The sequence below is a fragment of the Teleopsis dalmanni genome, chromosome X, assembly GCF_002237135.1.
Source record: "Teleopsis dalmanni isolate 2A chromosome X, ASM223713v2, whole genome shotgun sequence".
Classification (NCBI taxonomy): domain Eukaryota; kingdom Metazoa; phylum Arthropoda; class Insecta; order Diptera; family Diopsidae; genus Teleopsis; species Teleopsis dalmanni.
This window is the reverse complement of record NC_051848.1, coordinates 25,767,543-25,795,323: the sequence shown is the minus strand read 5'-3', so window position 1 is coordinate 25,795,323 and position 27,781 is coordinate 25,767,543. Positions and strand designations below refer to the sequence as shown.

General features: G+C 28.8%; 1 protein-coding gene across 1 annotated transcript; it reads left to right on the top strand.

Moving 5' to 3' along the window:
* The first annotated feature begins 5,196 nt into the window (after positions 1–5,196).
* Positions 5,197–20,785, top strand: LOC119689879 (alpha-aminoadipic semialdehyde synthase, mitochondrial). The gene is made up of 9 exons (XM_038104809.1): positions 5,197–5,542; positions 9,558–9,704; positions 15,183–15,359; positions 15,444–15,822; positions 17,125–17,699; positions 18,299–18,369; positions 18,432–19,516; positions 20,299–20,475; positions 20,543–20,785. Exons 1-9 carry the CDS (start codon positions 5,441–5,443, stop codon positions 20,659–20,661), a joined length of 2,832 nt encoding a protein of 943 aa, XP_037960737.1. The 5' UTR covers positions 5,197–5,440; the 3' UTR covers positions 20,662–20,785.
* The last annotated feature ends 6,996 nt before the right edge of the window (positions 20,786–27,781 follow it).

The following is a 27,781-nucleotide window of genomic DNA, read 5'->3' as shown; positions in this document are numbered from 1 at the left end:
AGAACTGATAAGTATAATTTGATAGGTCATAAAAAGCTTTGTGACTTTTATTTTATAGCATGGAAAAAATGTATTTAATTTGAGTACTTCAATTAAGATGTTAACTGTTATAAAGTAAATAAATAATACCAGAAGAAGTCATATATTGTAAGTACTTGTGGTAATACCTTTAATGTTTAGATAAATTTTTATAGACAATTGAAAAATTAATTTCTTCATATTTCTTATTATATTTTTTGGACAGATATGATTGATTGACTTAGAGAGCTCTAAAATTATTCACTCAAGTTGATTCGCTACTTAACAATCCTCAAGTCCACTTCTGGACTCTAAGGAAGATATGCTGATTTAAGGTCCGTCATCAACTAAAAGACAAATAAATGATATGATTTCTTAGCCTAGTTAAAGCCTAGTGTGGGGTAGTGATAAGCCAGCCATTATAGAGTAAAAGTGCTTAATAGCACGAACTTAAGAATAAGAAGAAGAAGAAGATTGATATTTAAAGTATTTGTCTGAAATAATGTGAGAGCGGTGATAAAAATCACAAAAGTCATCAAAGTTAATTAATGTTGCAGAAGTAGATATTCAATGGAGAGATGTTAAATATCTTAATGTAGTGAATGAATAAAAATGTATCTAGTAATTTTTACTAGGTTTAGATTTGTTTTATATCTATAGTTATTTTATTAATTTTGGGATAAGACATGGTTTAGACCCATAAAAGTTTAAAATTTTTTTAAGGGTTATGAATAATGCGAACACTTAGTTCCTTTAATAGAATTACTTGTGGTATTCGGTTTATATTGTCCCTTGTGAGCCGTACTAATATATTTCATTTTTTAGTTTTATTTTTTAATGAATTTCAATCCATAAGTTTTCTAAGATATAAATTATAGCATAAAATTATTTATTTTTGAAAAGGATATCAACATCTTTCTTCAAAGTAAAAATTGTAAGATTGCATATTTTATCAATTATTTTAAGTAAATCACTTAAGTGGTTAGGATATATTAAGAATTTGTTGTTTATTATACACAGATCTATTTCTTTAGTAGAAAAAAGTTGGTGTTACACGATCACAGCGTAAGAGTCAAGATCTTAGGAACTCTGACTTACTATCTTTCGTAAAACATGGATTTTTCAACAGAAGACCAGAATATTCCATATTTAAGAATGGACATTCAATATAGCAGATATTAGTTATTTATTAGTCATTTTGAAACTTTATCTCTATTCGGATTATTGAATTGGAAAAGGATTTTACATCAAGCGTTCCTTTGTAAAAATCAGGCAATTAATAAAGAAAGAAGGTATGAAAAATTGCAGTTTACAAAAATAGATACACTAAATAAAAGCAATATATTCGTGATATATTCCCTTCTCTATGTAATCTAGAAATTCTTATCACAAAGACTTCTAACCAATTTGTACTATAAAGGAATTTTAAAAAATAAATCTTTCTGAGATAATGAAAAAAATATTACGTACTTTGTATTAGCGTTGTTCATATATAGATCAGAAGGATTCTCATAAGAACCACAGTGGTTAGCGCACAAACAAAACTGAAAAGCACAACTCCACTATCAAAGTGAAAGTGAATTAATCCGATAAGTCTATAAATTTGACTAGTTGCTTAATTTTACAGAATATCAGTTATATCATTACGAGAAAACACGATAGAACAGTCTCTTCAAAACCACAATCACGACAAAGGTCATTATAGGGCAGGCCTATAATGCTTATAGCATGTTTTTCTACTACGCCGTGACCTGTCCGCACCGATACTGTAGTGTTAAGCATATTCCACTTTAGTTAAAGCAGCTGACCGATATGTGTCCTGTGTAGTTTGGGCCAAGTGGATCTTCAGATTAGACAGGAATGTGTGCCAGACATATGTCGAAATCTTCATTATCGAAAAGCTGATACCATTATGTTACTACTAACCTCAATTAATTGCAAATTCCGATGTTTGTGCTTGGTATTCTAACCACTATATTACAGTTGCATTGTCGTTTGATTTCTGTTCGTTGTAAATTCGTTTCGGATATATATCCGTTAGCGTTAACTTGAACAGCTATGGCTATTCTGTCAGTAGTTATGTGCTCATCAGAATAACCTCAAGAATATTTAAATACCTTGACCTCGCTCGACACGATAACAACATTTGAGTTGGTAATAGCATTTTTAGTATTGCAGAAGAACTTGTTTAAAATGTTATGTTCAATATAATAGACTAGGTCATTTTATAACCTAAGATATGTTGTAAGTAAATAATATGAAAAAAAAAAACGATTTTCGAAAAATACTCTCAGCTTATAAGAATCTGATGGTCTTTTGATTATACGATTTTCAGAACACAGACTACAAAACAATTTTCCTTTCAAACTAAATCTGTAATCATGGGTGTAGGTAGCTAGGGGCAGGTAAGTGGTGAAGGATTATTTCCTCAATATAAAAAAAATGCGCCGTCAAATTAGTGTCATGGTTTTCTGAGCTGACACGATTCGAAAATTGTCATTGCAGAAAGTTTATTATTTCTCGAGTTGCGTAAAATATAGCACTAATTTATTGAAACTATATGTTCCTATTACCATAAATGGATAGAGAGAAAGTCCTCAATAATTGTTTGATAGCGATTTCCGTAGATTAAAATGAAGATTTTTGAAGATTGATCTAATGTTCTAGAACCCATTTTGTTTTCCTGTTTCAATATCCAAAGTTTCTATATCTCTCAAATTTGGCAATAATAGAAGAATAATACCTTCCTCACCTCCTTAACCTCCTTTTTCACTTTTTGCTTTAAGTTTAATTTTAAGTTTAAGAACAAAATTGGTAATTGAGCTCTATTATTAAAGATATATTATAATGTATTCTGATTCATTACATATCAAATCAAATTCATCAATTTTTTTGTTTGTTATTATCTTTCTGATCATCTTTAACATAATTTGAGATATAATATATTGTAAATGATAACACTAATTAAAAAAAAAGATTTACATATATATTTAAAAAAACTGTGTCATTGATTTTAGTAATTTTGTTTATTAACAATAAAAATATAAAATTGCTATTAATTAATTATATAACGTTAATACAATAATTGTTTTTGCTTTTTTTGATTCTTTACCGTTTAGCTTTTTGGTACATGTGCCTCTTCAAGCTGACCTAACCATAGCTTGAGGGCCTAGAAATACCTATATTCTTGGATTTGAACAATCATAATTGCATGTTTTTTCGTATTAGTCATTATTTTGACACTTTTATTCTTTATACGCCAATTACATGCTTTCGAAGTTTAACAAGCGTTTTCGGGAGAAAAATCGATTACTAGATAACGTATATGGTATATGATTATTTTCATTGTAATTACTATTTTATTATCAGTTTTTTTCTAAATCACGTTCCGCTCATGCTGCAAACACGAGACTCATTCATTATTATCGGTCGCGTGCGGAGTTATGTGTCTGAGGTGTATGGGAAACGAAGCGATTATATTCAGCTGCAAGTTCGTTTTTGAGTTCTTATCTCCATTGTATTTCCTAAAGGAAAATTTCCATATGGAATTTTCCATGAATATTTCTTTTAATTTATTTAAAAATGCCTACTGATGGCCACATTAATGGACAATGATTGCTGGTTTGCCTATATATTCCACAAAAATCATGTATACCAATTTAAATGTAGAGTATGCGTACAAGTAAACGAAAATTTATCACAAAAAATATATGGTAGGCCTATTTAGACCTAACTAAGTAACTCAGTAATTTTATAAACTTTATTACGTATAATCACTCGCGTTAAAAAATAAAAATCTTTTTACGCATATTGTGCTTCACGTATAAATCTTGGAATGAAAATGCAATCAGTTGAACATTTCGATTTGTACGACGCAGATGAAACGCGTATCCACAAACACACTATGGAGACTGGAAGTCCAGTGTTTAACGTGATTACCTGTCGTGTAGGCTCAACATCACGGTACTCAAAAGCATAACGTCTTGGTACAAAGCGTCAATCAGCACCCCAATTGGAATTAACTCCCGCCCGTACCAATGAAGAATTTATGTAAGTCATTTTTTCCATCTCGGTTTAATGCGAGGTCTACTTACTGCCCCTGCTACAATTTGGGCTGTAGCACCCGGTGGTGAATACGCAACTCCACGCCGAATGTAAACCATAAACTGAATATTCTTCCCGCGTAAGTTTGGGTATTAATCAACAGCCACTACGAAGCCAACCTCAACTGGTCAGTCCAGCCGAAGCAGTGGGCCATTGTCCCCCGTAGTACCAGATCGGATCATCTCTGGTCAGATGGCGCAAGTGCCGTGCCACTCAATACCATACATACTTCCTACACAAGTGCCGTATTGGCACCGGGATTTTAGTCGCCTCTTACGACAGGCATACCTTACCGCGGGAATATTCTAACCCCTTCACCGCAGGGGGCACACTACGGAGACTAGAGAATTATTAGATTGTTTTTTTTGGGATGACAAAAACGTCTCTCCAGATTTTTTATATATTTGGTTCTTGATCTATTTTCTTTAACGCTTTGGAGTATTGCATAGAAAAATTGATAATGTGGTTACTGGTTTTGGACGTGCAATGATATTTCTACTATAGTGAGTGTTCTTACTCATATATTATATATATAAGTATGTTCAAAATTGAGCAGTGAATAAAAATGTAAATATAAATGATACTATGTTTAAAATTTAACGCACCCAGAGTTATATGTGCGTAAAGTGCAAATGGCACATGTAACACTAATTGGATTCATTCAAAACGGACGACTTCAGTTTGATTGCAATAAATTTCTTTAAAGAGCTGTAGTGCAGATAAGACGATGATAAAGATCTGTACGAAGTTAAGTTTACTCTATAAATTTTTATTTGTGGTATCTTAAAACATACATAAGATATGAGACATGTGAGTAAAAATATAATATGTACGCTTGGAAAAATATCTAAAATTGCTGACAACATGCCACACGACAACTCGTTTTCTGATAAGACTTTTTCATTCAACACGCAAAATTTTGTTTGCGTAGGACCAGAATTATGGTCAGAATTATGAATTATGGATTTGCTTATCTCTTGTTTTTTCGGAGAGTAAAAAATTAGTGCATGAAAACATTTTAGCAACTCTGGCGATAGGGGCTCGACCAAGTGATTAGAATGATTTAAGCGCTCAAAGAAAACGGTTCTCGTGAAATTCTTTTTTAAGTAACGAAACAAAACAAAAAAGTACAAGTATAAGAAAACTTATGTCAAAGTACTGAAGACGGAGTAAAAGTAGATCACCGAACATATATATGAATATATACTCACTATTGTCATTTCTTAAAATTTACTTACACGCATGTTAGTTAATTGATAATAGGAGTCTTGTTTTTTTTTTGTGGAGAGAGAATTTTAATTATTATATTGGCTATAATATGATGCGATTTCTGCAGTTTCGTGCAAGTGCTGCACCGACATCAGCAGTGAATATAGGTTCCAAGGATATAATAACAAAAATCTGCAAAAGATGGCGTCACGTGAGTATATGTTTGAAATTTGTTGTCTATATATAATTGATGTTTATATATATAAATAAATGATATTTAAGTAAAGTGAAAACAAATAAACAAATTTATAATTAAAAAACAATAAAATATTAAATAAAATAATGTAAACAATATTAAAAAATAAAACTGTGAAATAAATTAATTTAAAATAAATAAAAAATAAAGTTAATTTAATAAAATATTAAAAAAATAAAATAAAATAAAATAAAATAATATGAAATAAAATAAAAATAAATAAATTAAAATAAAATAAAGCTAAATAAAATAAAATAAATTAAAATAAAATAAAGTTAAATAAAATAAAATAAAATAAAATAAAATAAAATAAAATAAAATAAAATAAAATAAAATAAAATAAAATAATATAAAACAAAATAAAATAAAATTAAATAAAATAAAGTAAAATAAAAAAAAAATAAAATAAAATAAAATAGTACCAAATAAAACAAATCGAAACAAAATCAAAACAAAATCAAAAATATTAAAAAATATTTTAATATATTATTATTTAATATTATTATTTATATTAATGCAACTAATATTAAATTATATATTAAACAAACTACAATAAAATAACAAAAAACAGATTGAAAAGATTGAAGAGATAATTAATGTTTGGACTTCTCTTGGTTACTGATTGTTGAATAGCAAATGTTGAGTGAAGTGAAGGGGTTTACTTTGTAATTAATTTCAACTTATTGTTGTAATTACGAAATAATGAAATTTTATATGTTAATTGTTAATACGGGTCTTTATGACAAAAAGAACGGTTTAGACGGATTCGAATAGCAAAGAAAAGACAAGGACAAAAATTTATTTAATTTATTGTATGGTTAGCCAAATTTCAATAAATTAAATAAATTCTTGTCATTGTCTTTTCTTTGCTATTCGAATCCGTCTAATGAAATTTTATATTGGATGTAAAAAAAATTATTTGATTGAACCGAAATTTTTATTTAATATTTGTGTACACATACATATATAGGTTATCGGTTTTTGGTGTCCGGGGGTATAGTTTTTTAAAGTCCCCCGGGTATTTCAAAATTTAGATGTTTATTTTATACAAATTTTATGACATATTTTCACAAAATATGAATTAAATTAATTTCCATAATTTGTAGTTTAAAATGAAATAACAAGGTAGGGTTTAACACAACACTGTTAACAGTGCAATATATATAACATAAGAAATATAAAAAAAAAATATGAAATATAAAGAACAAAAGTGTCGATACACTTGAAAAATTTAATAAAAAAACTTCGTAAAAAATTTTTTCAATGTTAAAAAAATAAAATGCAATAGAAAAAATGTTTAGGACAAATAATAAAGCGCTTTATAAATTAAAACAATGTCATTTGTATTATTTTTTTTTTTCAGCATCAAAATGATAAGATTTTTTTTTATTTTCGTTTTAAATAATTTTTTTCATATATTTAAGGTTTATTTTAAATTGTTTTTTAAACGTTTATTACTTTTTCTGCTAACTGACAGTAAGTAAATAAAATATTGACTTTATCGTATAACGCAAATAAAAATGATAACATACATAATAACACTGTGTTTATATATATACATATACATTATTAATATCTTTATTTGCATGAATAATGCATGAAAAATATGAAAGAAATATTATTATAAAGATATCACAGCTGTTTAAATGCTCTAAGGATTTATACGTATTATAAATCCTTCTAATGACAATATATGTTAAATAAATTATATCAATTATTAGTTGTTGTTTTTAAAAATAAATTATGCAAATCAAAAAATAAATTTAATCAAAAAATAAATTAAATATAAAATAAAAAATAATAAAAAATATATGTATATAAAATTATACTGTTATGTTTTAATTTCTCGCTTATTTTTGTTTACTTAAGCCTAATTAGTGTTTAATTAAAATAATCAATAGTTTATACATTTTAATCGCTTATGAGTATGGATTTTTGTGAATTAAATGTGATACATTTTAAGCTCCTCTAATAGCAACGAAAATATTTTTTTTTATCACCAGAAATATAGATATGTATAAATTTTTTTCTTTTATTTTGTATATGTATTGTATATGTATCTGTTTTAATTATTTATAGAAATAATCATTCATTTACTGCATATTGTTAAAATATATTAATATGTATTGAATTTGTTTTTGATACATTGTCTTTTATAGAAAATATTTCAATATTAATATAGTACGCAGATCTTAGATCAATCACTGAATCATCATGAAGCTTATAGGCAATACATAAATTAGTCAATGAGATGGGTGGGACCCTGTAGTACCCCCAGCTATCAAAATGTAAAAGTACCCAGTTGCGCTGACTCGAAAAAAGGATCAATATACACATATACATATATAGTACTATTATAATAGCTTATATATTAAAAATTTTGTATAATAACATAAGATGATTGGTTGGTTGGTTGCAGTGGCAGGCCATTAGGTAACTTCATTAGATGTACCTCAATTAGCGATTTTTTTCCGGTTTGCTACCACATTCTTTGCAAGAACACTAGTATAGAAGAGTAGAAACTAAACCCATCCCGCCGAATTTTGATAATTTAATAGATCTTTCATTTTCATCCATGAACAGTCTGATAAACAATCAAAGAGGTATTTTCCTAAGAATCTATATCTTCTAGACGTCAAGGCCGGGCATGCACAGAGAAAATGTATTATGGTTTCTTTTTTCCTGCGGATTTCCACAACTTCTGCAGTGAGTATTATAGGGAATGCGCAGTTTCTCTATATGTGCAAGTATGTTTTCAATACGTATAGTTGAGCGTCATTTCGATTCACTTGATAAGTGTGCAATATTTGTGCGATATATTAAATCTCCATCATTATTATTTGTGGTGTTATCTGCATTTTTAGTTATTCAAGTAATCTTGGATATAATGTTGTGTTTTGATATAGAAGTTTTCTTATTAGAAGTCAGCATATCCATCTTTGTTCAATACAAAATAATATGGGAATTTGCCTATGCACTAGTAATATTCTTCGTTCACTATTGGGTATTTAATCAGACATCTAAACAAGATAAACTGCTTGATTATCTTATTAAGGAATACGCAAAAATATCTTAAGTTATTTCACTATACAAAAAATAGATCAAGTAATGTAGCTTAAGGCTTAGACCCTGCAATTCTATCATATAGTAGTAACTTTCGTTGAGATCACACTATAATAATTAGTTAAAAATAATTGATTAATAATTCTATATAAGAAACATTTTTCTCCTATACTTTAAATAGTGGTTTTATGTTATTATTACTGTTCTTATGTTAGATCTTGATATTAGTTTCAATCAGGTATTTTCAAATGATTGGTTTTCTGGAATAATCAGAGATACTTTCCTAAAATTTTCTTAAATTTTTTTTATATTATCTTTGTGTCCAGTAGATCATTAAAAAATTATCTTTTATAATAATATGTTTAGAGTAGTAGTATTTTACATACAGATAGTTTTATGACGGAAATTAAATGAATGGTGAATATGTAAATACTATTATTGATGGTATGTTTATTAATTATAAATATTATAAATACATATAGTAGGAGTTTCGGATAAATTTTACACACTGTTCATATATACCCAATTTAGATGTTTGTTAATATTGCTCAATATTATAATATAATATTTCTATGGTAGTCTAGCTAGCTATAAAAATAAATATATTAGATGAAAACACCATGAGTTTCCATCTAATAGTCTTCTCCTGAGCTCTATCCTGTTGACTGTTTTTAACCACTCTCACTAGCAATTAAGGTCGGGCAATGAAAAAATTATTAATAACAACATTGTAAGATGATTAAAATCGCCGACAGTTTTCAGAATTGTATTTTAAAGTATTCATGTATAGTCTAAATTTTTTATTTAAATTTTTATTAGATATTTTAGTTTTTAACTATGTATTTGTTATTATTATATACACAAATATTTTTGATTGTTTTTTCATAATATTTAATTTTGTTTTCAGCAAGACAAAGTAATAGCAATTCGAAGGGAAGATCAATCAGTATGGGAACGGCGTGCCCCATTTGGTCCTTCACACGTACAAAAATTAGTCAAAAAAGGGGTTAAAGTTATTGTACAACCCTCCAACCGTAGAGCCTACCCAATGCAGGTAAAATTTGAATTAATAAATATATAATATAAATTAATATATAAATTATTTTTTCATATATCAGTAACTATATTTTTTGTCACTAATTTAATATATTTTATTAAAATAATTTTTTTTTTATAGTGTACCTATAAGTATATAGTCATATTTAATAAATGCGATTACTCACAATCGGACATCTACCTTTAGTAGATAATATACTGCAAAATTTAACAAATTCAAATTAAATTTCAAAAAAATTTATATTTGGAACTTATCAACATTTATTTTAATAATTCGTAATAATATAATAAGTTGAGGCAAAAAGAATGTTGTTCAAGGTTAAAGAATGCACTGTTAAAAAATTCTTTATATGCTATATATTAAGTAGTGGAAGGTATAAAAGTTTAGACGAAATAATTTTTTGAGTCCTATATGATATACACATTATATGAGTATATCATATATATATCATATATATGAGTATATCATATATAGGAATTAGTTCTTTAAAATGTTTGTAATGATATTCTAAAAAACTGTAAGAAAAACAAAGAAATATATATATAGTAAATGCAAATAAAAGTATATATACTACGAATTAAAATAAATTAATTAAACTATATTATGGTATAAGGAATTATAGGTCTCATTTTCGTTGTTGTTTAATTCGAGCATAAACATCTCTTGTTAAAAACAATTACGGTTAGTGATTTTTTTAACATATGTTAGATTCATGTGTATAGATTCTTAGGATATATCTCTATATTTTGCTTAAACAAGACTAAAACAACTTTCTTTTAAATATAGATCTTTTTTATGGAATGATCTGTAATATTATAGTTAAATCGATATTTTTTATTTGCAGAAGACTGACCTAAATAAAATTAAGTTCAAATGTATATGGCAGGTTTAAGGTTTCTGTAATTAGTAGTAATTTATATTTGTTTAAATTAATCCTTTACTGTAAAAGAAATTGTAGTACAAAGAATGATAATTAATCTCAGGTTTGAATAGCATCCTAATAGTAATATATATAATTATTTTTTGTAGGTATGCAAAATAGAAACCCATTTGCTATATATACTGCAATAATAAGGTAGTAAAAAAATTATTTTGGAAGGTATTGGTATCCCTCAAACAGTAGAATCATTTGCTATGATTTTGGGGAATAGTTAACTATTAAACTTAAACTGAAGTTAAAACAAATAAAACTTATAATGTCTTTTAGTTTAAGGGTTCCAGACTTCTTATCTCTAGTGGATGAGTAAATCTTTTATACTGTATATTAAACAAATATATAATGTTCTTTGGTTTAAGGATTCTGGACCTGTCTACTCTAGTAGATGAGTAAGTCTTTTATCCTGCACATTTTAAAAAAATGTAGTATAAGAGGTCCCAAGAATTAATCATCTCAAAAATGATACATTTTAATTATATTAGAGATGCCATGTGATACCGATATTTTTATATTTCTATATAAAACTAGGGGCCTTTCAAATCATATGTTTTGATGAGATTTAATATAATTGCATGTAAATAACGTCATTTTAAAAGTCATGAGTACTTGAAAATATTTTAAAAAATAAGGACAATGGATAGATAATGAGTAAAAATCTTCATATAAATTTATTAAATATATAAATAATAAATTTTTTTTTTATAAAAAAAAATATCTAAAAATTTAAAGTGTTATTTGCTGGAGATATAGTGAATACGTTTACTACTATTTCTGGTGTTTTTATTTTAGATTTCATTAACAGTTATTAAAAAACTTCTATAATTTGATATGATAAAGCATCACATCGCATAATCACTATCGGTATTGGTGATAAGAGAATAAAAAGGCCATGTTTATTTGCGTTTAGTAGCAATAGAAATGTGTTGCCTACTGCCTAATAAATTTATTTTTGAATCGTCTGATTAGGTTCTGATAACATCTCGAAAAGAAAACTCTATTAGCACGTTGACATTCGATTAAGAATGATGTTGATACATATTTTTTAAAATTTAATGTATATATCAATGATAGCGTATTCATGAAAACTGAAGTATCTTTTACCTTGTTGGAGTGTTGGTTTTCTTTATCGCAATTGAGTAGTTTTAGTTTTCATGGTTGAAACGTTTATAATTAGTTGATTTTATGACGATTTCACAGTAATAATTTTACTTATTTTTTTATAATAAATAAATATAATCATTAATTTTTTTTTAATTAGCAATAAATTTCTATAGCTATTAATTTAAACAGTTCAGTTTCAAGAAAACTGAAAAAATTCATAAAATTATTATATATATAACATTTTGTTTGTAAATTATTGAAAAATCTATAGCACCATTCAACTTAAGCAATAGTGTCCAGCTAACTACAAAGAAATTTAAATGATTATGAGTTAGAATATACTTAATATACTTAATATACTTATACTTAATGGCTCATTGTGTCACTGAACGAAATTTTATAAGCTTAAAACCATTTGGGATCTTTACTGAATCTATCTGGAAAAATCAACTTATAGAGAGGTTTTGTAGCTTATTGGCCTGTTATGTTACCCCACAAAACTTGATAAGTTTAAATATATTTAAAATATTTAACAAAGCTTAATACTCTCTTGTGACTGATTAAGTTCTTCCGGAAAGTGAGTCCCTAAAATGAGTTTAATCTACATCGTCACTGTGTTGGATGGCAACAAAGCAGATGTGTACTACTTTCATTGGCTTCCTTACAGTTGCGGCAAGTGTCAATAAAAGAAGGGTTTAATCGTCTTGCATAGTAATCTAACTGACAGTGATCGGCCAACAATCCAACTATTAGTTTGTAAAAACTAATACATTTTATTTAAAAATATTGACGCATCTCAATGCTATTGTTAGATTTTATTCCTAGATTTTTTATAATTTTCTAATTTAGAAAATGGCAACTTACATACAGATATCTGACAATATTTGAAAAATCCCATTTTGTATAAAATCTTGGAATATATAGAGATATCAGCAGCAGTTTGTATGAAGTATGTTGTGTGCCCAGACTTTATAGATATGCTTTATGACTTTTTGATGTGTCTCGTTTAGTTTGCTTATTACCAGCGATATTTCTGTGACTGGAAATTGAGAGAAGTGAATAATCGAACTACACATCGTATCAAAAGATGTGTAGTTGTTAAAAATCATTTTACCTGTTAACTGGAATAAACTCATACATTTTTAATTAGTTCACTTACTTACTTACTACTGTCCTAGATATCTATTTAATATATTATTCCCTTCTAGGCAAACTATTTCTATCCTGCTGGTACCTGGATTTCTTTATCTGAAAGGCACTGCAGTTGAATGACGTTAATGAGTACATAAAAAGTTGGAAATTCGAAACAAATCTAGAAAAGTCAACCTAGGTATCATAAGTCCTACATATAGACGAATGCTTCTCTCATGTACTCTTTGTAATTTACGAATCTTTCTAGAATTCTGTGCAAATATAATATATGCAGAATATGCATATAGAATATGTATACTAGAATAATAGACATAATAGAATGTGCTTAGATAAATAGATAACATATTTCTACAAATAAAAAACAATTAGGTACAGCTAAAGTAAATCCTCTCTATTGACTGCTTGGGCTTAATTTGCAACTATCTTAACCAAATAAATTTTTGAGCTATAAAGCTGTAATCGAAACGTGAAAATAAATTGACGGTTCCAATGGTATACTAACAAAAGCACAACGGTACCATATGTCTCTAATGATAAACTACAGCAATCCCACACTAAGAAATTTCTTGTTATAGTGAGGGATACTTAAAGCTTATTGGTGATTCATTGGTGACATCTCGTCAATTATAAAGATGCCGATAGAGTTTGATACAATATTTTGAAATTACTGGACTTAAAGAATGCTTTATATTTATAGAGGTATTGCACTGTCTGCTTTCTTTCCGGTCAATAGACTTTCATTTTATGAAATATAAACAAGACCATTTTGATAAGTCGTTGATTATTGTATTAAATAAGTTTAAAATTATTTTTGTAATATTTTTTTAAAATATTGCGAGACTTAAAAGCTTGACTTAAGATTATTACTCCGATTAGGGAGTTTTTTTGCTTCTATCAACTATTTGAAACTGATAAGTTTTGGTCAATGTGTAAAAATTTCTGAAACAAAAATTTTTTATAAAAAATTGTAGATTTATGTTAATTTATGGTGACAGTTTCGGATATAGTGGGTGAAATCTATAGTATAGTGATGAAAGAGGATAGAGATAAGGATGAAGATTAAAAGGAAGAGATGGGTTAAAATTAAATATGCAGAAATTCAATTCGTTTTATTTATTATGAGAAATCGGATTAAGCTCTTATATGCTCGATTAACTGGAAAATTGTTATTATTATTATGTTAACTGATAGTTCTACCCTCCTCGTCGGTATTCACATTTCCTTAGAACACATAGTGATGTAATAAATTAATGATTAATTACTTTTATATTTAAAAAACTTGTATTTATTTTATATATTTATTAGCAATTAAACAATTTATAGCTTATCGCGATGTAAAAAGCTTTAATTAATTCGATTTAATTATATCATGATCATAATATATAACAATTTTCTCAGAAATAAATTTTTGTACTTTTTTCTTTTGTATAATAAGATTAGAAAAATTAATATTTTATAAATCAGTGAGTCCGCTCCTTACCCCACAAGTTAAAATTTTTTTTTTAAATTTTAAATGAACGCAATTCCGGGGTGTTTACATTAAAAATTGAAAGTGATAACTTTTGTTGTCGTTGGAATCTGAAAACCTGATAAGATTTCATTTAGTTTTTGTCAACAAAAAATTTTTACGCCAAGGTGACCAACTATAAAATATAATTCTGTCACGTTATGATTTATTATTTTACTTAATTATCTTCTGATTTATAATGCGATGGTTATTGGAATTTCAATATATTTTTCTGGAATGTGTAAATGGTATAAAGGAGCTCCGTTAAAGAGTTCATTTATATTATAAGATAATGCCAGGCTTAAGTAAATTAATTATATCCATGAAAAAACAACCTATATTCAATGAGATTTTGATCCAATTTCGATTGCTCACTGATGTGCACTTAATAATTGGTTAAATGTCCTTTTAGTAAAAGTGCATACAAATGTTCAATATTTACATTTACGCTTGTACTAAGTGTGTTGCTTCCTTGTGTCCTTACAATACCTTTTTCGAGATATATTAAACAGCCGTCTTCCGTGCCGGGAATGGTAAATATTTTCTTTATATTTGGTGCAGTGATGCACTGATGCACTGGCATAAATTTTCGTCGTTATGCAGGCCATGTCCTGTCGATGTTCGTTGTGCCTGGATATGTCGTATTTCGTTGTAAAGTGGTTTTGTTAATGCAGAACTTATGATGGTGCTCCTTGTGCATTATTTCAATTATAAGCATTTTTTGTAATGAATAATATATGATTTTATATTTTTGTTTGCTTTTTGTGCATTTATGTAGGCTTATCTGCAATCTGGCGCCATCATAAAAGAGGACATGAGTGAAGCTTCCGTTATATTTGGCGTCAAGCAGGTGCCCATCGATGCTTTAATACCTGGCAAAACCTACTGTTTCTTTTCACATACGATAAAAGCGCAAGAATCAAACATGCCCTTACTGGATGCCATTTTGGAAAAGGTAAATTTATTTGTACGCCTTATAATTAAATCTTCTTGTTTTATGTAATATTATTTAAAAATGGTCACTGATATCGTTTCACAGAAAATTCGTCTCATTGATTACGAGCGCATCATTGACGAACGTGGTGCCCGACAGGTGGCATTTGGCAAGTATGCAGGTGTGGCTGGTATGGTAAATATATTACATGGCATTGGTTTGCGTTTATTGGCATTGGGACATCATACACCTTTTATGCATATTGGTCCGGCCCATAACTATCGTAACTCATCGATGGCAAGACAGGCAATACGCGATTGTGGGTATGAAATTTCATTGGGTATGATGCCTAAGTCGATTGGGCCACTAACGTTCGTCTTTACCGGTTCGGGGAATGTGTCACAAGGTGCTCAGGAAGTGTTCCAAGAGTTGCCCATTGAGTATGTGCCACCAGAAATGTTGAGGAAAGTAGCAGAACATGGCAGTAAGTAATTTTATTGCTTTTAATTTACATATATTAAAAATTTAAATGCACAGCAGTCAAGCGAAATGGGATAGTACGGAAGAGCAAAGTTAAATAATACAAATTTAATAGTTAATTTTAAATAATTTTCTTTGCAATCAAAATGATTAAAATACAGTAAAGAACAAATTAATAATTAATAAATGAAAAAAAAACTCAACGAATTATAAGAGTGGGAGAGGGTGTTTTAGTCCCTATACTACACATATTCATATTAATGTTAGAGAGTCGGACATACTATTTCGACGACTATCAGTCTAACAAAAAATAAATGTCAAATCAAAATCATAGTCATTATGATAGTGATATATTTATACTGTCGATATATCTATAACGTCTAAAAATGTTTAATTTTCATATGATATTTTTTTTACTGGCAACCAAAAAGCGAGCAGTGTTCAATGGTAGGCATCAATGGTAGTGACTCTGCAAACAATCAAACATCCAGCATAATCTGGAATTAGTCATTTAATTCTACGAGTTTAGACGATAATCTTTTAGTAAATTAAGTTTCTGATAGAAAAGTCGTTTCATATATAGTTCGTTATTTAGCAAGCTACTATGACCGCCGTTATGATCTCAACTATATCCGCCTATCTGAGAATACAGAAAGTCGGTGCTGCTTAAAGTCAGGTGAGGTCTCTAGTCACATTCTTTGTGACTTTCTTTGATTTACTTTATTTGCTTGATTTGTGCCAGGAGAAGATTACTGAATCGAAAGCTTCTAAACTCATTTGATATAAGGAAATTTTTAATAGGTGACATGTTTTTCTTGATTCGAAGAGCTGAATGTCATCTGCTCAGTTAGGATCGGTTAGCAGCATTAAACATTTGTTATTGTAGCAGCGTTTTACTTCGTTGGGACCCAGTACTTTATAAAAAAATTCTCAACATGTGACATGTTTTTCTTGATTCGAAGAGCTGAATGTCATCTGCTCAGTTAGGGTTGCTGAGCAGATCCATTCTGTGTATTGATCTTGAGTTGTGGAAAATTGTACTCGTATACATTCTTGTTCTAAAATTTTTAATTAAAAAATATATGTTTTTATAATAATGGGGTTTTTTGATCAGTACATTATGGTTTTTTAAACTATAATCTTTGTTTATGCTACTCAACTTTATAAGTTTTAAGCTTTTTGTTTCTGAAAGTGAATAAATATCTTATCGGCACTGTGATATATATTCTTTGGAATTGTTATTAATACTTCTTTTGCTGTAAAATATAGGAATTAATTGAATGAACATTTTTTTTTCTGTTTTTAGGTCAAAATAAACTCTATGGCTGTGAAGTAAGTCGTTCTGATCACTTAGAGCGCCGTGAAGGCGGTGGTTTTGATGCTAAGGAATATGATGAATATCCCGAACGATATATATCAACTTTCAATCAAAAAATGGCACCATATGCTTCAGTAATTGTGAATGGTATATACTGGGCTGTAGGAAGTCCCAAATTGATAAGTATTCCTGATGCTAAAAATTTACTAAGACCTGCGAATACTCCCTGGTTACCAACTAGCAAAGGAAGTCCAGCTTTGCCACATCGCATGTTGGCGATTTGTGATATTTCTGCTGATCCCGGTGGTTCAATCGAATTTATGAATGAATGTACTACAATTGATACACCTTTTTGCCTGTATGATGCCGATCGTAATAAGGATACTAAAAGTTTCAAAGGGCCAGGTGTGTTAGTGTGTTCGATTGATAATATGCCTACACAGCTGCCACGTGAATCTACTGATCTATTTGGTGAACTATTATCACCATTTGTCAATGACATTATTAAAAGTGATGCTAAAAAATCATTGGATGAGGAAAATTTCACATATCCCATTAAATCTGTAAGTAAATCGTTATTTGAAAAAAATGTAAATAAGTTTTGTAGGTCGAAGTTAGTAATATTTATGATAAGTAATTGTCATACTATTATGTCTGGAACATTTTTTTGAACACACCTTTTGGTTTTAATTTATGAAGTTGTTGATGAAGTTGAATAAATCTATAAGATAATGATGGGTTTATTTCATTTGTTTTGAATTTTCATTACAAGTGTGTCTCGTATCTTGTGTTAGCATAGGTCAACTCATATGCCGGCATATAGTAAGTAAATTACTGATTGCAACAAGTCTTCATAAATAAAATATAAAAAAAATTAATCTGCAGTAAATTTCGATTTCACCAGTTAAAACCACTTTTGATAACAAATAATCATTTAAACCATGCCAGCTTGAGTTATATGCTAGCACTCATATGAAGTTATATGACATGAATTGCACACTTAGTCAGTCTTTGGAATAGGGGCGTACACGTCAGTTTAGCACAGAACACTAAAGTTACATATGCTTTTGAATTATGTTTAGATTTTTGGGAAGAGCTAGAAATGTGACTTGAAAATATAAAATAAATAATTGATGATAATAATGTTTTTTATTAATTTCAGGCCATTATAGCCAGCAATGGAAAGTTGACTGAAAACTACGAATACATACAAGAGTTGCGTGAATCTTATACGTAAGTGAAATTTTGGTCTTTTCACATTTGCACGTAATCGAATTTTGTTGTTTTTTCTGCAGTTCACGTTCTCGTCATAAGGTCGAGGGGGAGAACGAGGGTGATAAGAAAGTGCTTGTACTAGGCGCTGGTATGGTTTCTGCACCGCTTGTTGAGTGGTTGCATCGCGAGAAAGATGTTGCTATAACAGTTTGTTCCCAAGTCAAAGAGGAAGCGGATCGTTTGGCTAATAAGTATTCGGGTGTTAATAGTGTGTATTTGAATGTGACTGAAGGCACTGACCACTTACGTGAGTTATGTGGTAGAGCGGATGTCGTTGTTTCTTTGCTGCCATACAGTTTACATGGTATGGTGGCGAGATACTGTGTAGCTGAGAAAACACATATGGTCACAGCAAGTTACTTAAATGATGAAATCAAAGATTTGCACGATGAAGCTAAACGCAATAATGTTACTATAATGAATGAAGTTGGTTTAGATCCTGGTATTGATCATTTGCTTGCATTGGAATGTATACACGAAGCACAGGAAAAGGGTGGTGTAATTGAATCGTTTGTTAGTTTTTGCGGTGGTTTACCAGCACCTGAACACTCGGACAATGCATTACGTTATAAATTTTCTTGGTCACCTCGCGGGGTCTTGCTTAATACACTGTCAGCTGCTAAATATTTAAGCAAAGGACAAATCGTAGAAATATCTGGTGGTGGAGATCTGATGTCTAATCCAAAGAACTTAGATTTCTTACCAGGTTTCGCTCTAGAAGGATTTCCCAATCGTGACTCAACTAAATATGCTGAGCTTTATGGCTTGGGTAGAGATATACATACTCTCTTGCGTGGCACGATTCGTTACAAGGGTTTCTCCGAGTCCATACAACCTATGCAGTTGCTGGGTTTAATTGATCCTGAGCCACATCCAATGTTACATCCAAATGGACCAGATGTTACTTGGCGTCAGTTGGTTATTAATATGTTGGGCATGGCGGATAGCAGTATTTTCTATGAAAATTTAAAACAAAAATTAGTCGAACGAATTGGAGATGCAGACTGCTTGGAGAGTTTAGGCTTATTAGATGATACTAAAGTTGAAAAATTGGGCACACCCTTGGATACGCTCAGTCATTATTTATCGAAACGTTTGGCTTTTGGTAAGTATGAAAGAATAAATATTTCGAATTTTTAATTTAGTTGTATTAAAATTAATTATTAGTTATAAAATAATAAGTAGTAAGAGTTTTTTATTGACACTGCACTCAGAAAAATATGCTCTAACCATATACTAGTTAAATTGACCTGTTAATTTTGTTAGAGAAATTTTAGCTCATGTGGTGAAACTGACATGAAGTATGGTTGGACCAAAATCAAGAGTCGAAAAGTATTAAAAACTTTCACTACAATCCATAAAAATCGATAACCGTAACAGCCGGATATCTATGAGGTATATGATATAGCTACCGTGCGCCAATTAATATCTAACATCCATGGCAGATGATACAGTTTCATCTTAGTATTACGTTCTTATTTCTTGAAGACATTTGCTCTTTTATTTTGTGATTATCAGCATCGGTACTTTGGATAAGGTATAAAAACTACCTTTATATCAATAAAAAGTGAAGTAACTGTGAAGCCAAACCTGCACTAAGTAATACATGATAAACGTAGGGTCTAATGGCGTCTATTTTATAAAATGAAAAATAAAATTTACTGTAAAAAATTAATCCCATCATCCCGCTATTTATAGCCATTTTCAAGTTATTTACCTTGTATTGATTATGTATGGAAATATATATACAATAATAATAACTATAATAAAATTACAACGAATAGGAAACCGTTTTAAATAATTAAAATATATAATAGGTCTTTTAATTAATATTATTCATTATGAAAATTTATGGGTTTTAATAAAAATTTTTATCTATTTTTCTAGAGCGAAATGAACGGGATTTGGTTATACTCCGTCATGAAGTTGGTATACGTTGGCAAGATGGACGTCATGAGCAACGTGGCATTAACTTTGTTGTGTATGGTCAACCTGAGGGACATTCGGCCATGGCCATAACTGTTGGCAAGCCAGCAGCGATTGCTGCAAAAATGATTTTGGATGGTAAACAATCTGCATAGAGATTATTGCAATTAAGAGAATTTAATTTAAAATATCTTTTATTTCGTAGGTGAAATACAAGAACGTGGAGTAGTATTACCTTTCACACCAGATATTTATAGGCCAATGTTGCAACGTTTAAGAGCAGAGGGTCTAACGGCAACCGAAACATCGAAGTGGATACCGTAATATGGATTTTTAATTGATGTTTTCGGGATTAAATTAAGTTCTATCTTTTCAAATATAGTTTAAGTTTAAATTTAAGAAATTTTTATTTTCGTTTTGTATTTACATACATTTTCAATTTGATTAAAATGTGCAATAATTGATATATAATTGAATTAAAATAAATAATTTTAATAAAATTAAACAATTAAACAATTAAGGTTCTTTGTAAAATATTTTGCGACCTAAAGATCTATTGTGTCTCCGTTTTTTATTTAGAATATTTCTTACTCGTAAATTGTAATATTGAAGCCACTTTACTGAGTTTTATTTCTTCATCCGATATAATCTCATCTAGATATTTCTTTCGTTTACACATCAGTGCTAGGCAGATTCCTAACGTGTGTACATTGAGATCTCATTCTCTTCCCTACAAAAGCTGTAACTTCTTTTAGAGTTAGTTTCCAGTTTTGCAAGGAATAATATACTACAACTTACCTTTAATGCTCTGTCACAACTTTAATAATAATTCTTAAATGGATTTTGATTAGTTTCATACACGTCTTAAATCGTTTTATATTTAAAGGTGTTATAAGTAATTGTGAAAACACTGGTAAATTGTTTCAGTTTTCCACTTTCAGTTTTTCCTTTGCTTTTTGAGTAATTGTGAATAAATTGACACAAAATGGTGTTGAAATTACAGCAGTGAGACGGCTTCTTTTCTGGCAAGTGTGTCTACAGTTTAATTACTAGAAGTTCCAGAGTGACCCGGAACTATAAAATTCATATCTAAATATATTGGCCAATGTCATTCAGTTTTTCAATATAGTATAGAACCTACTTAACAGAGTTTAATTGCCTCTTCCGTAAGGGCATACATTCTAACAGCATATGTGGGACTGAATCTTCATCCTCTTCGCAGAATCTACAGTTTGCGTCCGTATATATGTCCAGTCTTGTAAGGTGGTATTACAGTTTACAGTGATGATTATAAGTTTTTCTTTGGATGCAGTATTATGCATTGTAGATAGCAGTGTGTGAAAGGAAAATACTCAGAAAAATTTTTGTTCCCGTGAAAGAAAACGGGATGTATTGCATAAGATCAACCAAGAGCTAGAACGGCTAGCTGAAGGTGATAAAATCAACAAATTTATGAAAAAGCAGCGATTAAGACGGGTTGGACATGTAAGAAAAATGCCAGATATAAGATTACCACTTAAGATTTAAGAAAACGAAGTAGGAAACAGAAGAATTGATAGAAAACGATGGAAACACAGTGTGCAGCAGAACTTAGAAGAAGTGAACATTAGAAATTGGAAAAGAAAAGCAAAAAACAGAGAAGAATGGAAGACTGTTGTTGAACAGGTTTAGGTCCTGTTCCTGTTTAGACTGTATAGTCATGGATGATGATGATTATGCATTGTATTATATTATAATAAAATCATTTTTGAATTAGTTTTTCCCTACCATGACTTATTTAAGATTTAAAACATGTTATCTGCTTACAAATCACATTGTCCGGAGTCTTTTCCCTAAATTAGTAGCCAAAGGGACAGTAATTAAAGTACCAAAAACTGACTCGAAAGAAGAATACAAATTTAATTACGAATTAGTTATTAAGTCTAAGTTAATTGTCCGTGATATTATTAAATATAAACTGTAAGGATTATATTAGCTTTCTTGAATGTATTCAATGTGAAGAAATTAAAAATAAAATGTGAAAAGAATTTCTCTTTCTAAGATTTCTCTGTAGTCAATTAAAATCTATTTCAACTGGCAGACATAAGTTTATCGTTTCAGTTGAAATTAATTAGTAAGTTTATACGAAAAAGAAATCTTATGCTATTGCCGTTAATTACATTTCAAGGTGAAGGTATTTTAGCGATTACGTATCTAGGTTTATCTATTCGTTGAGTTCATATTTTGGATATAAATTATTTGGTAACTGCAAGTAAATTTCTATTTGGCTCAATAAATTTTTTAAGCGTAACATATCCGTTAGTATACTATAATGTCTGCTTAAGTATCCTCACTGTAAATTCTCTTAGTTAAAGTTCCTTGCAAGTGGAAGCAATTGTTTTTCTTACAAGGCATAATGGCACGGTCGAAGCAAAAATCATTTTATTTTTCAGAATTGTTTTTATCTAATTTTTTGTGGATTTGCGGTATTTTATTTTTTAGTAGAGTTTTTTTTAAGTATTCTGAGCTCGAATGAATCGATTGTATTGTTGAGAGCACAGTATTGTTTCAACCTAAAAATCAGCAAGTTTCAGTGATGAATAACTTGTGATACACTGACAAAAACAATAGAATAAACTATTATTCATCAGTTAGAAATTGCACAAAGTCAGACTCTGAGAAGACTTTCCAAAATACCATGGAATATTAGGACGAATAATATCCTCAGGGACCTCAAGATTGATCCGATCAAAAAATATATAAAGGACAGAGAAATTATTTACGAAAACTGACAGGTTTACCAACACCGTGCTATCGAATCTCAGAATGGTTACAGGCTCCTCGTGGTGGTATGCAGATCTGAGGTCAGTTATTGCTTAGTCTGATGAAGTGATAAACAATAATCCAACCAAGGTGTAGAGAGGGGTTATGAAGAGACCTCGCAGTTAATAGAGAGTAAAAGTGCGCAAGTGCACTGACTCAACATGACAATACTATAATAATGCTATATAATAATATAACAGGTTTAAGTATAATACATATATACTCAAACATATAAAATTTAAAATATTTGGATTTTAAAAATACTTTTTAAGTTCAATTTCAATAAGAGTCAATTGTGGTCGCTCTATTAAATGAGATCATTAACTAGGTACAAATTCGTGCCAGATATCAGCTTAATTTTTTGGGAAATTTTAAGAAGTCTAATATTAAATTTTAAGAAACTTAACGATGTAAGAACTTAATAATATTTGATTGAATAAAAAACGTTGCTGTAACTGACCTGTATATAAATTTTTTCTACAATAATTAAAGTTGAATTAATATTATTCTTAGAAGAACAAGTGTACGGTAATCTGATTTCTATTTGTTGATTTTCTTTCCCTTTTTATAGAGCTATTAAAGGAACCTGGCATCGAATTGAAGAATATAATACATTTATCAGAGAATTAATTTTATTTAATTTATTTTATCTTTACCCTATTTACGAATAACCTTAAAATAGTTACAGTGATAGCGCCAGCTAATTTATATTCGTTTAAGAGAGGTTTCCAGTGTTAATCTTAATTTTAATAATAACCTTGAAATAGGTACAGTGGAAAGTGTTTGAAGTGGTCAACTAGGTAAAGTTGACATCGCTAGCTAATTTATATTTGTTTAAGGGAGGTTTCCAGTGAAATGGAGTTAATACCATGTTTCCACTGTTTAGTTTTGCTTATTAAGATAGTTAATGAAGATCATTTAACATATAAACTCCTTAAATATAATTGAGTTCATTATAAATAAGTCAACAGATTTAATGTGAAAAATGTCGAATGCAACTCTTGAAAATTAATTTTCCACAATGGGAAATTACCGAAGCTTGAAATATTTGTCACATGTTTTATATGTAAAATGTTAACAAATAAGCTACTTCATATGCATAAATCATCTTATGCCAATGGAAACGACCAAATTTTAGTTTCATTAACATAAGTAGTTTTAGCTGCAGCGAAAATATGTTGTAAGTTGTTTAAAATAATTAGAGATAAAATTGTCCACTCAAGAGAGATGCTAGTACAAGAAGACTGCCTAATCAAAATGAGATCAATTATTCCAAAAAATTGTAGAAAACTTATTTCGTTTAGGCAAAATTGTTTATCCAAAATGAGTATCCGTTAAGCGTGCTAATACTTGAAAAGTAGTTAATTAAATTAATTTTTTTTTCAGTGTATATTTGTCTTTTCGGTGCTGCCGTAGTTGCAAAAATTTGTTCCCTTCTTTTGATTTAATGCACTGTTTGCTTCGCTGCCTCAGAAATCTATAAAAAGTGATAAATGATTTTTAACGATGCATTTTTTTGCAGTAACTTGCACCATTTTTTTCTTTTTGCCCTAAATATAAAAGAAAGGATGAAAGGATAATGCTTACATTTTTACGAGCTTTGTCTTGCTTAAAGGAGCTTTTCTGTTGCTGTTGTATTCTTAAAAGTATTTACGACACCCGCATATTTGCTTAAACTGTGGTGTCAGCCATAGGGTTTTACAATAATTTTATAAAATTATTTTATTTTTTAAACTGCTTTAAAACGTTCAATTCTTTATTCTCTATAACTTCTTTACAACTCTTTATAATTTTATAACTAGCAAATTATTTATCAAGTTCATGTACGAGTATAGATTAATGCAAATGCTGTTTAAATCGGTTTGAACTTTTATGCTTCTCTGTCCATTTGTATTTGATAAGATATTTTGTTAAAGTTTTAAAAATTTTTTTTTTAAAGCAAGAAATTCATTGTCAATATAGTTCCGGTTCTAGAGCTCTTATCAACTCAATGGATGTAATATGTATATTTATTTATTGTTTTTCATTGAGAATTTAAAAATAAATATTTAATTTTTTTTAAATATTTAAAATATTTTTTGAATGAATAAATTAATCAAAACATTTAGAAATATTTTTGAATTACCCATATTGTAATTATATATATAATAAATACTGTTGCTATACATAGCACATAATTACAATATAAATATTATATTGATTAGCATTAACACTACTCCGTATGTCTGTCCAGTTAGCTGGTTTATACGACATAAAAATTCATTACTACAGTTTTATAGTTAAAATATCAATACAAAAATATATTTCTGTTAAGATATAATATACTCTATACTCTATATAATATACCTATAAAATAAGAAGAGAAGAAAAGAAAGACTTTCGATATTTTTGTCGGAAAGGATAAATATTGCTTACCATATTAGCAATACATATATATTAGTTATGGGAACTATCCTATGATCCTATGAGAAGCAAAGGGCCACATATTAGCAATATATGTATATATATAACAAATATAAATCGAAAAGATATTACGGATATGACAAGAAAGTCTCATCGTACTAAAACATAAGACAATTGCCAAGCGACAATTGTAGTCATAAATAATGAAATAAATAAATTTTAATTTCACTGTTAAATAAGAACACAAGAATATAAGGAAGAACTCAATCCGGAATATGGGTTCTGGATTATAGGAACGTTGAATGGAATAAAAACGCAGACAGTTTCGTTTGTTTTAGCGTTTCAAAGTGTGGAGCACTTAAACATAATCTTAATATGAAATAGCTATCAATCATTATCTTTTTAGCTTTATAGGTTCTTATGCTCAAAAGAGTGCAGTGTACATAATATACACATACTCGTATAACAATTACATATACAGTTATGGTCTTTTTTTACATGGACTTTACATAAGTTTTTTTTATAAAAAACAATATACTTTGCAAAACAATTATTAACTTAATAATAATAGTCTAAGTGTACTATGTATAATATAAATAAAATCTTATAAACATTAGATAATAACAGCTTTAATAATAACAGATAATAACAGATAATTAAGATAATAACAGCTTTAATTAAGTAAGAGAAACTGCTATAACATAATAACAAAATAATAATGGGATTCTCAAGTTAGAGGTCTAATAAAACTCTAATTCCTCAAAAAAATTCCATTTCTAACATGTGGTGTGAAGTACTTTATATATTGAATTTGAATTTTCTAAAATAATCTCTTCTACTACTTGTAGAAGGCGTCAGTATTATGGCAATATATAATTTTTTTTATTTAGTAAAGATAAATAGTTGAATAACTTTAAACAACTATTAAGAAATTTGTGAAAAACAATTAAGAAATTCCAAAAACTAATTAATTTAATTATAACAAAATGATGTTTCTTAAGCTTCATTCTTTATCTAATAAACTTAAATAACTGACTGTTTACAAGTATTTTTATAGGTTGAATATACTCTACTCTGTGACTGTTTGACAGTTCTGTAAAAAAAGATATATATATGTTTTTTGTTAGCATTTCGAAAAAAGATAAGGCTACTTCATCAGCAGAAAATAAATGTTGAAGCATCCAAGTGCAAGGATTTGTCGTTTTTTTGGGAATTTTTTTCTTTATTTAATAAATATTTATGTTAGTTAGGTCATTTTATTCTCCATTTCTTTTTTAAATGTTGTGAAAAAGTATCGTTTACTGTAGATAGCCAGATCCATCAATAGTTTATCACCATTTCTCTCACTTTTGAGCCTGAATGACAAGGATCTGTCATATTATCAGTGAGAACGTGTGTCAATCTTTTTCTTTATCTAATAGATATTTAGTTGAGTCATTTTATTCTTCAATTTTTTTATTTAAAAGTTGCGAAAAAGTATCGTTTACTGTAGATAGCCAGATCCATCGATAGTTTATCACCATTTCTCTCACTTTTAAACCTGAATGTCAAGGATCTGTCATATTATCAGTGAGAACGTGTGTCAATCTTTTTCTTTATATAATAAATATTTAGTTAGGTCATTTTATTCTCCATTTTTTTTTAAATGTTGTAAAAAAGTATCGTTTACTGTAGATAGCCAGATCCATCGATAGTTTATCAACATTTCTCTCACTTTTGAACCTGAATGTCAAGGATCTGTCATATTATCAGTAAGAACGTGTGTCAATCTTTTTCTTTATCTAATAGATATTTAGTTGAGTCATTTTATTATTCAATTTTTTTTAATTCAAACTATAGCCATCGATAGTTTATTGATAGTTGTGAAAAAGTATTCTTTACAATAGATAGCTAGTTCTATCGATATTTTATCACTATTATTATTTAGTACATTACACTTATAGGTTAAAACTGTTGAATATTAGGGATCTGTCATATTATCAGTGAGAACGTGGTGTGTTTTTATGGTTTGACAGAAATTGTAAAACTTGGATTTTCGATAAGCGGAGCTTCTATAGTAAAGCCATGTTGTACAACAGTTTAGTGTATGTATGTAGAATTTTTGCTAGGGTTACACTTCTAATAATCTACATTTTAGTAAAATTTAAAATTTTTAATTACTTAAAAAAGTTTTCAAATAAAATAATGTGTACGGCGAACGTAATAATGATGTCAATGACAATTTAGTTACTCATTGAGC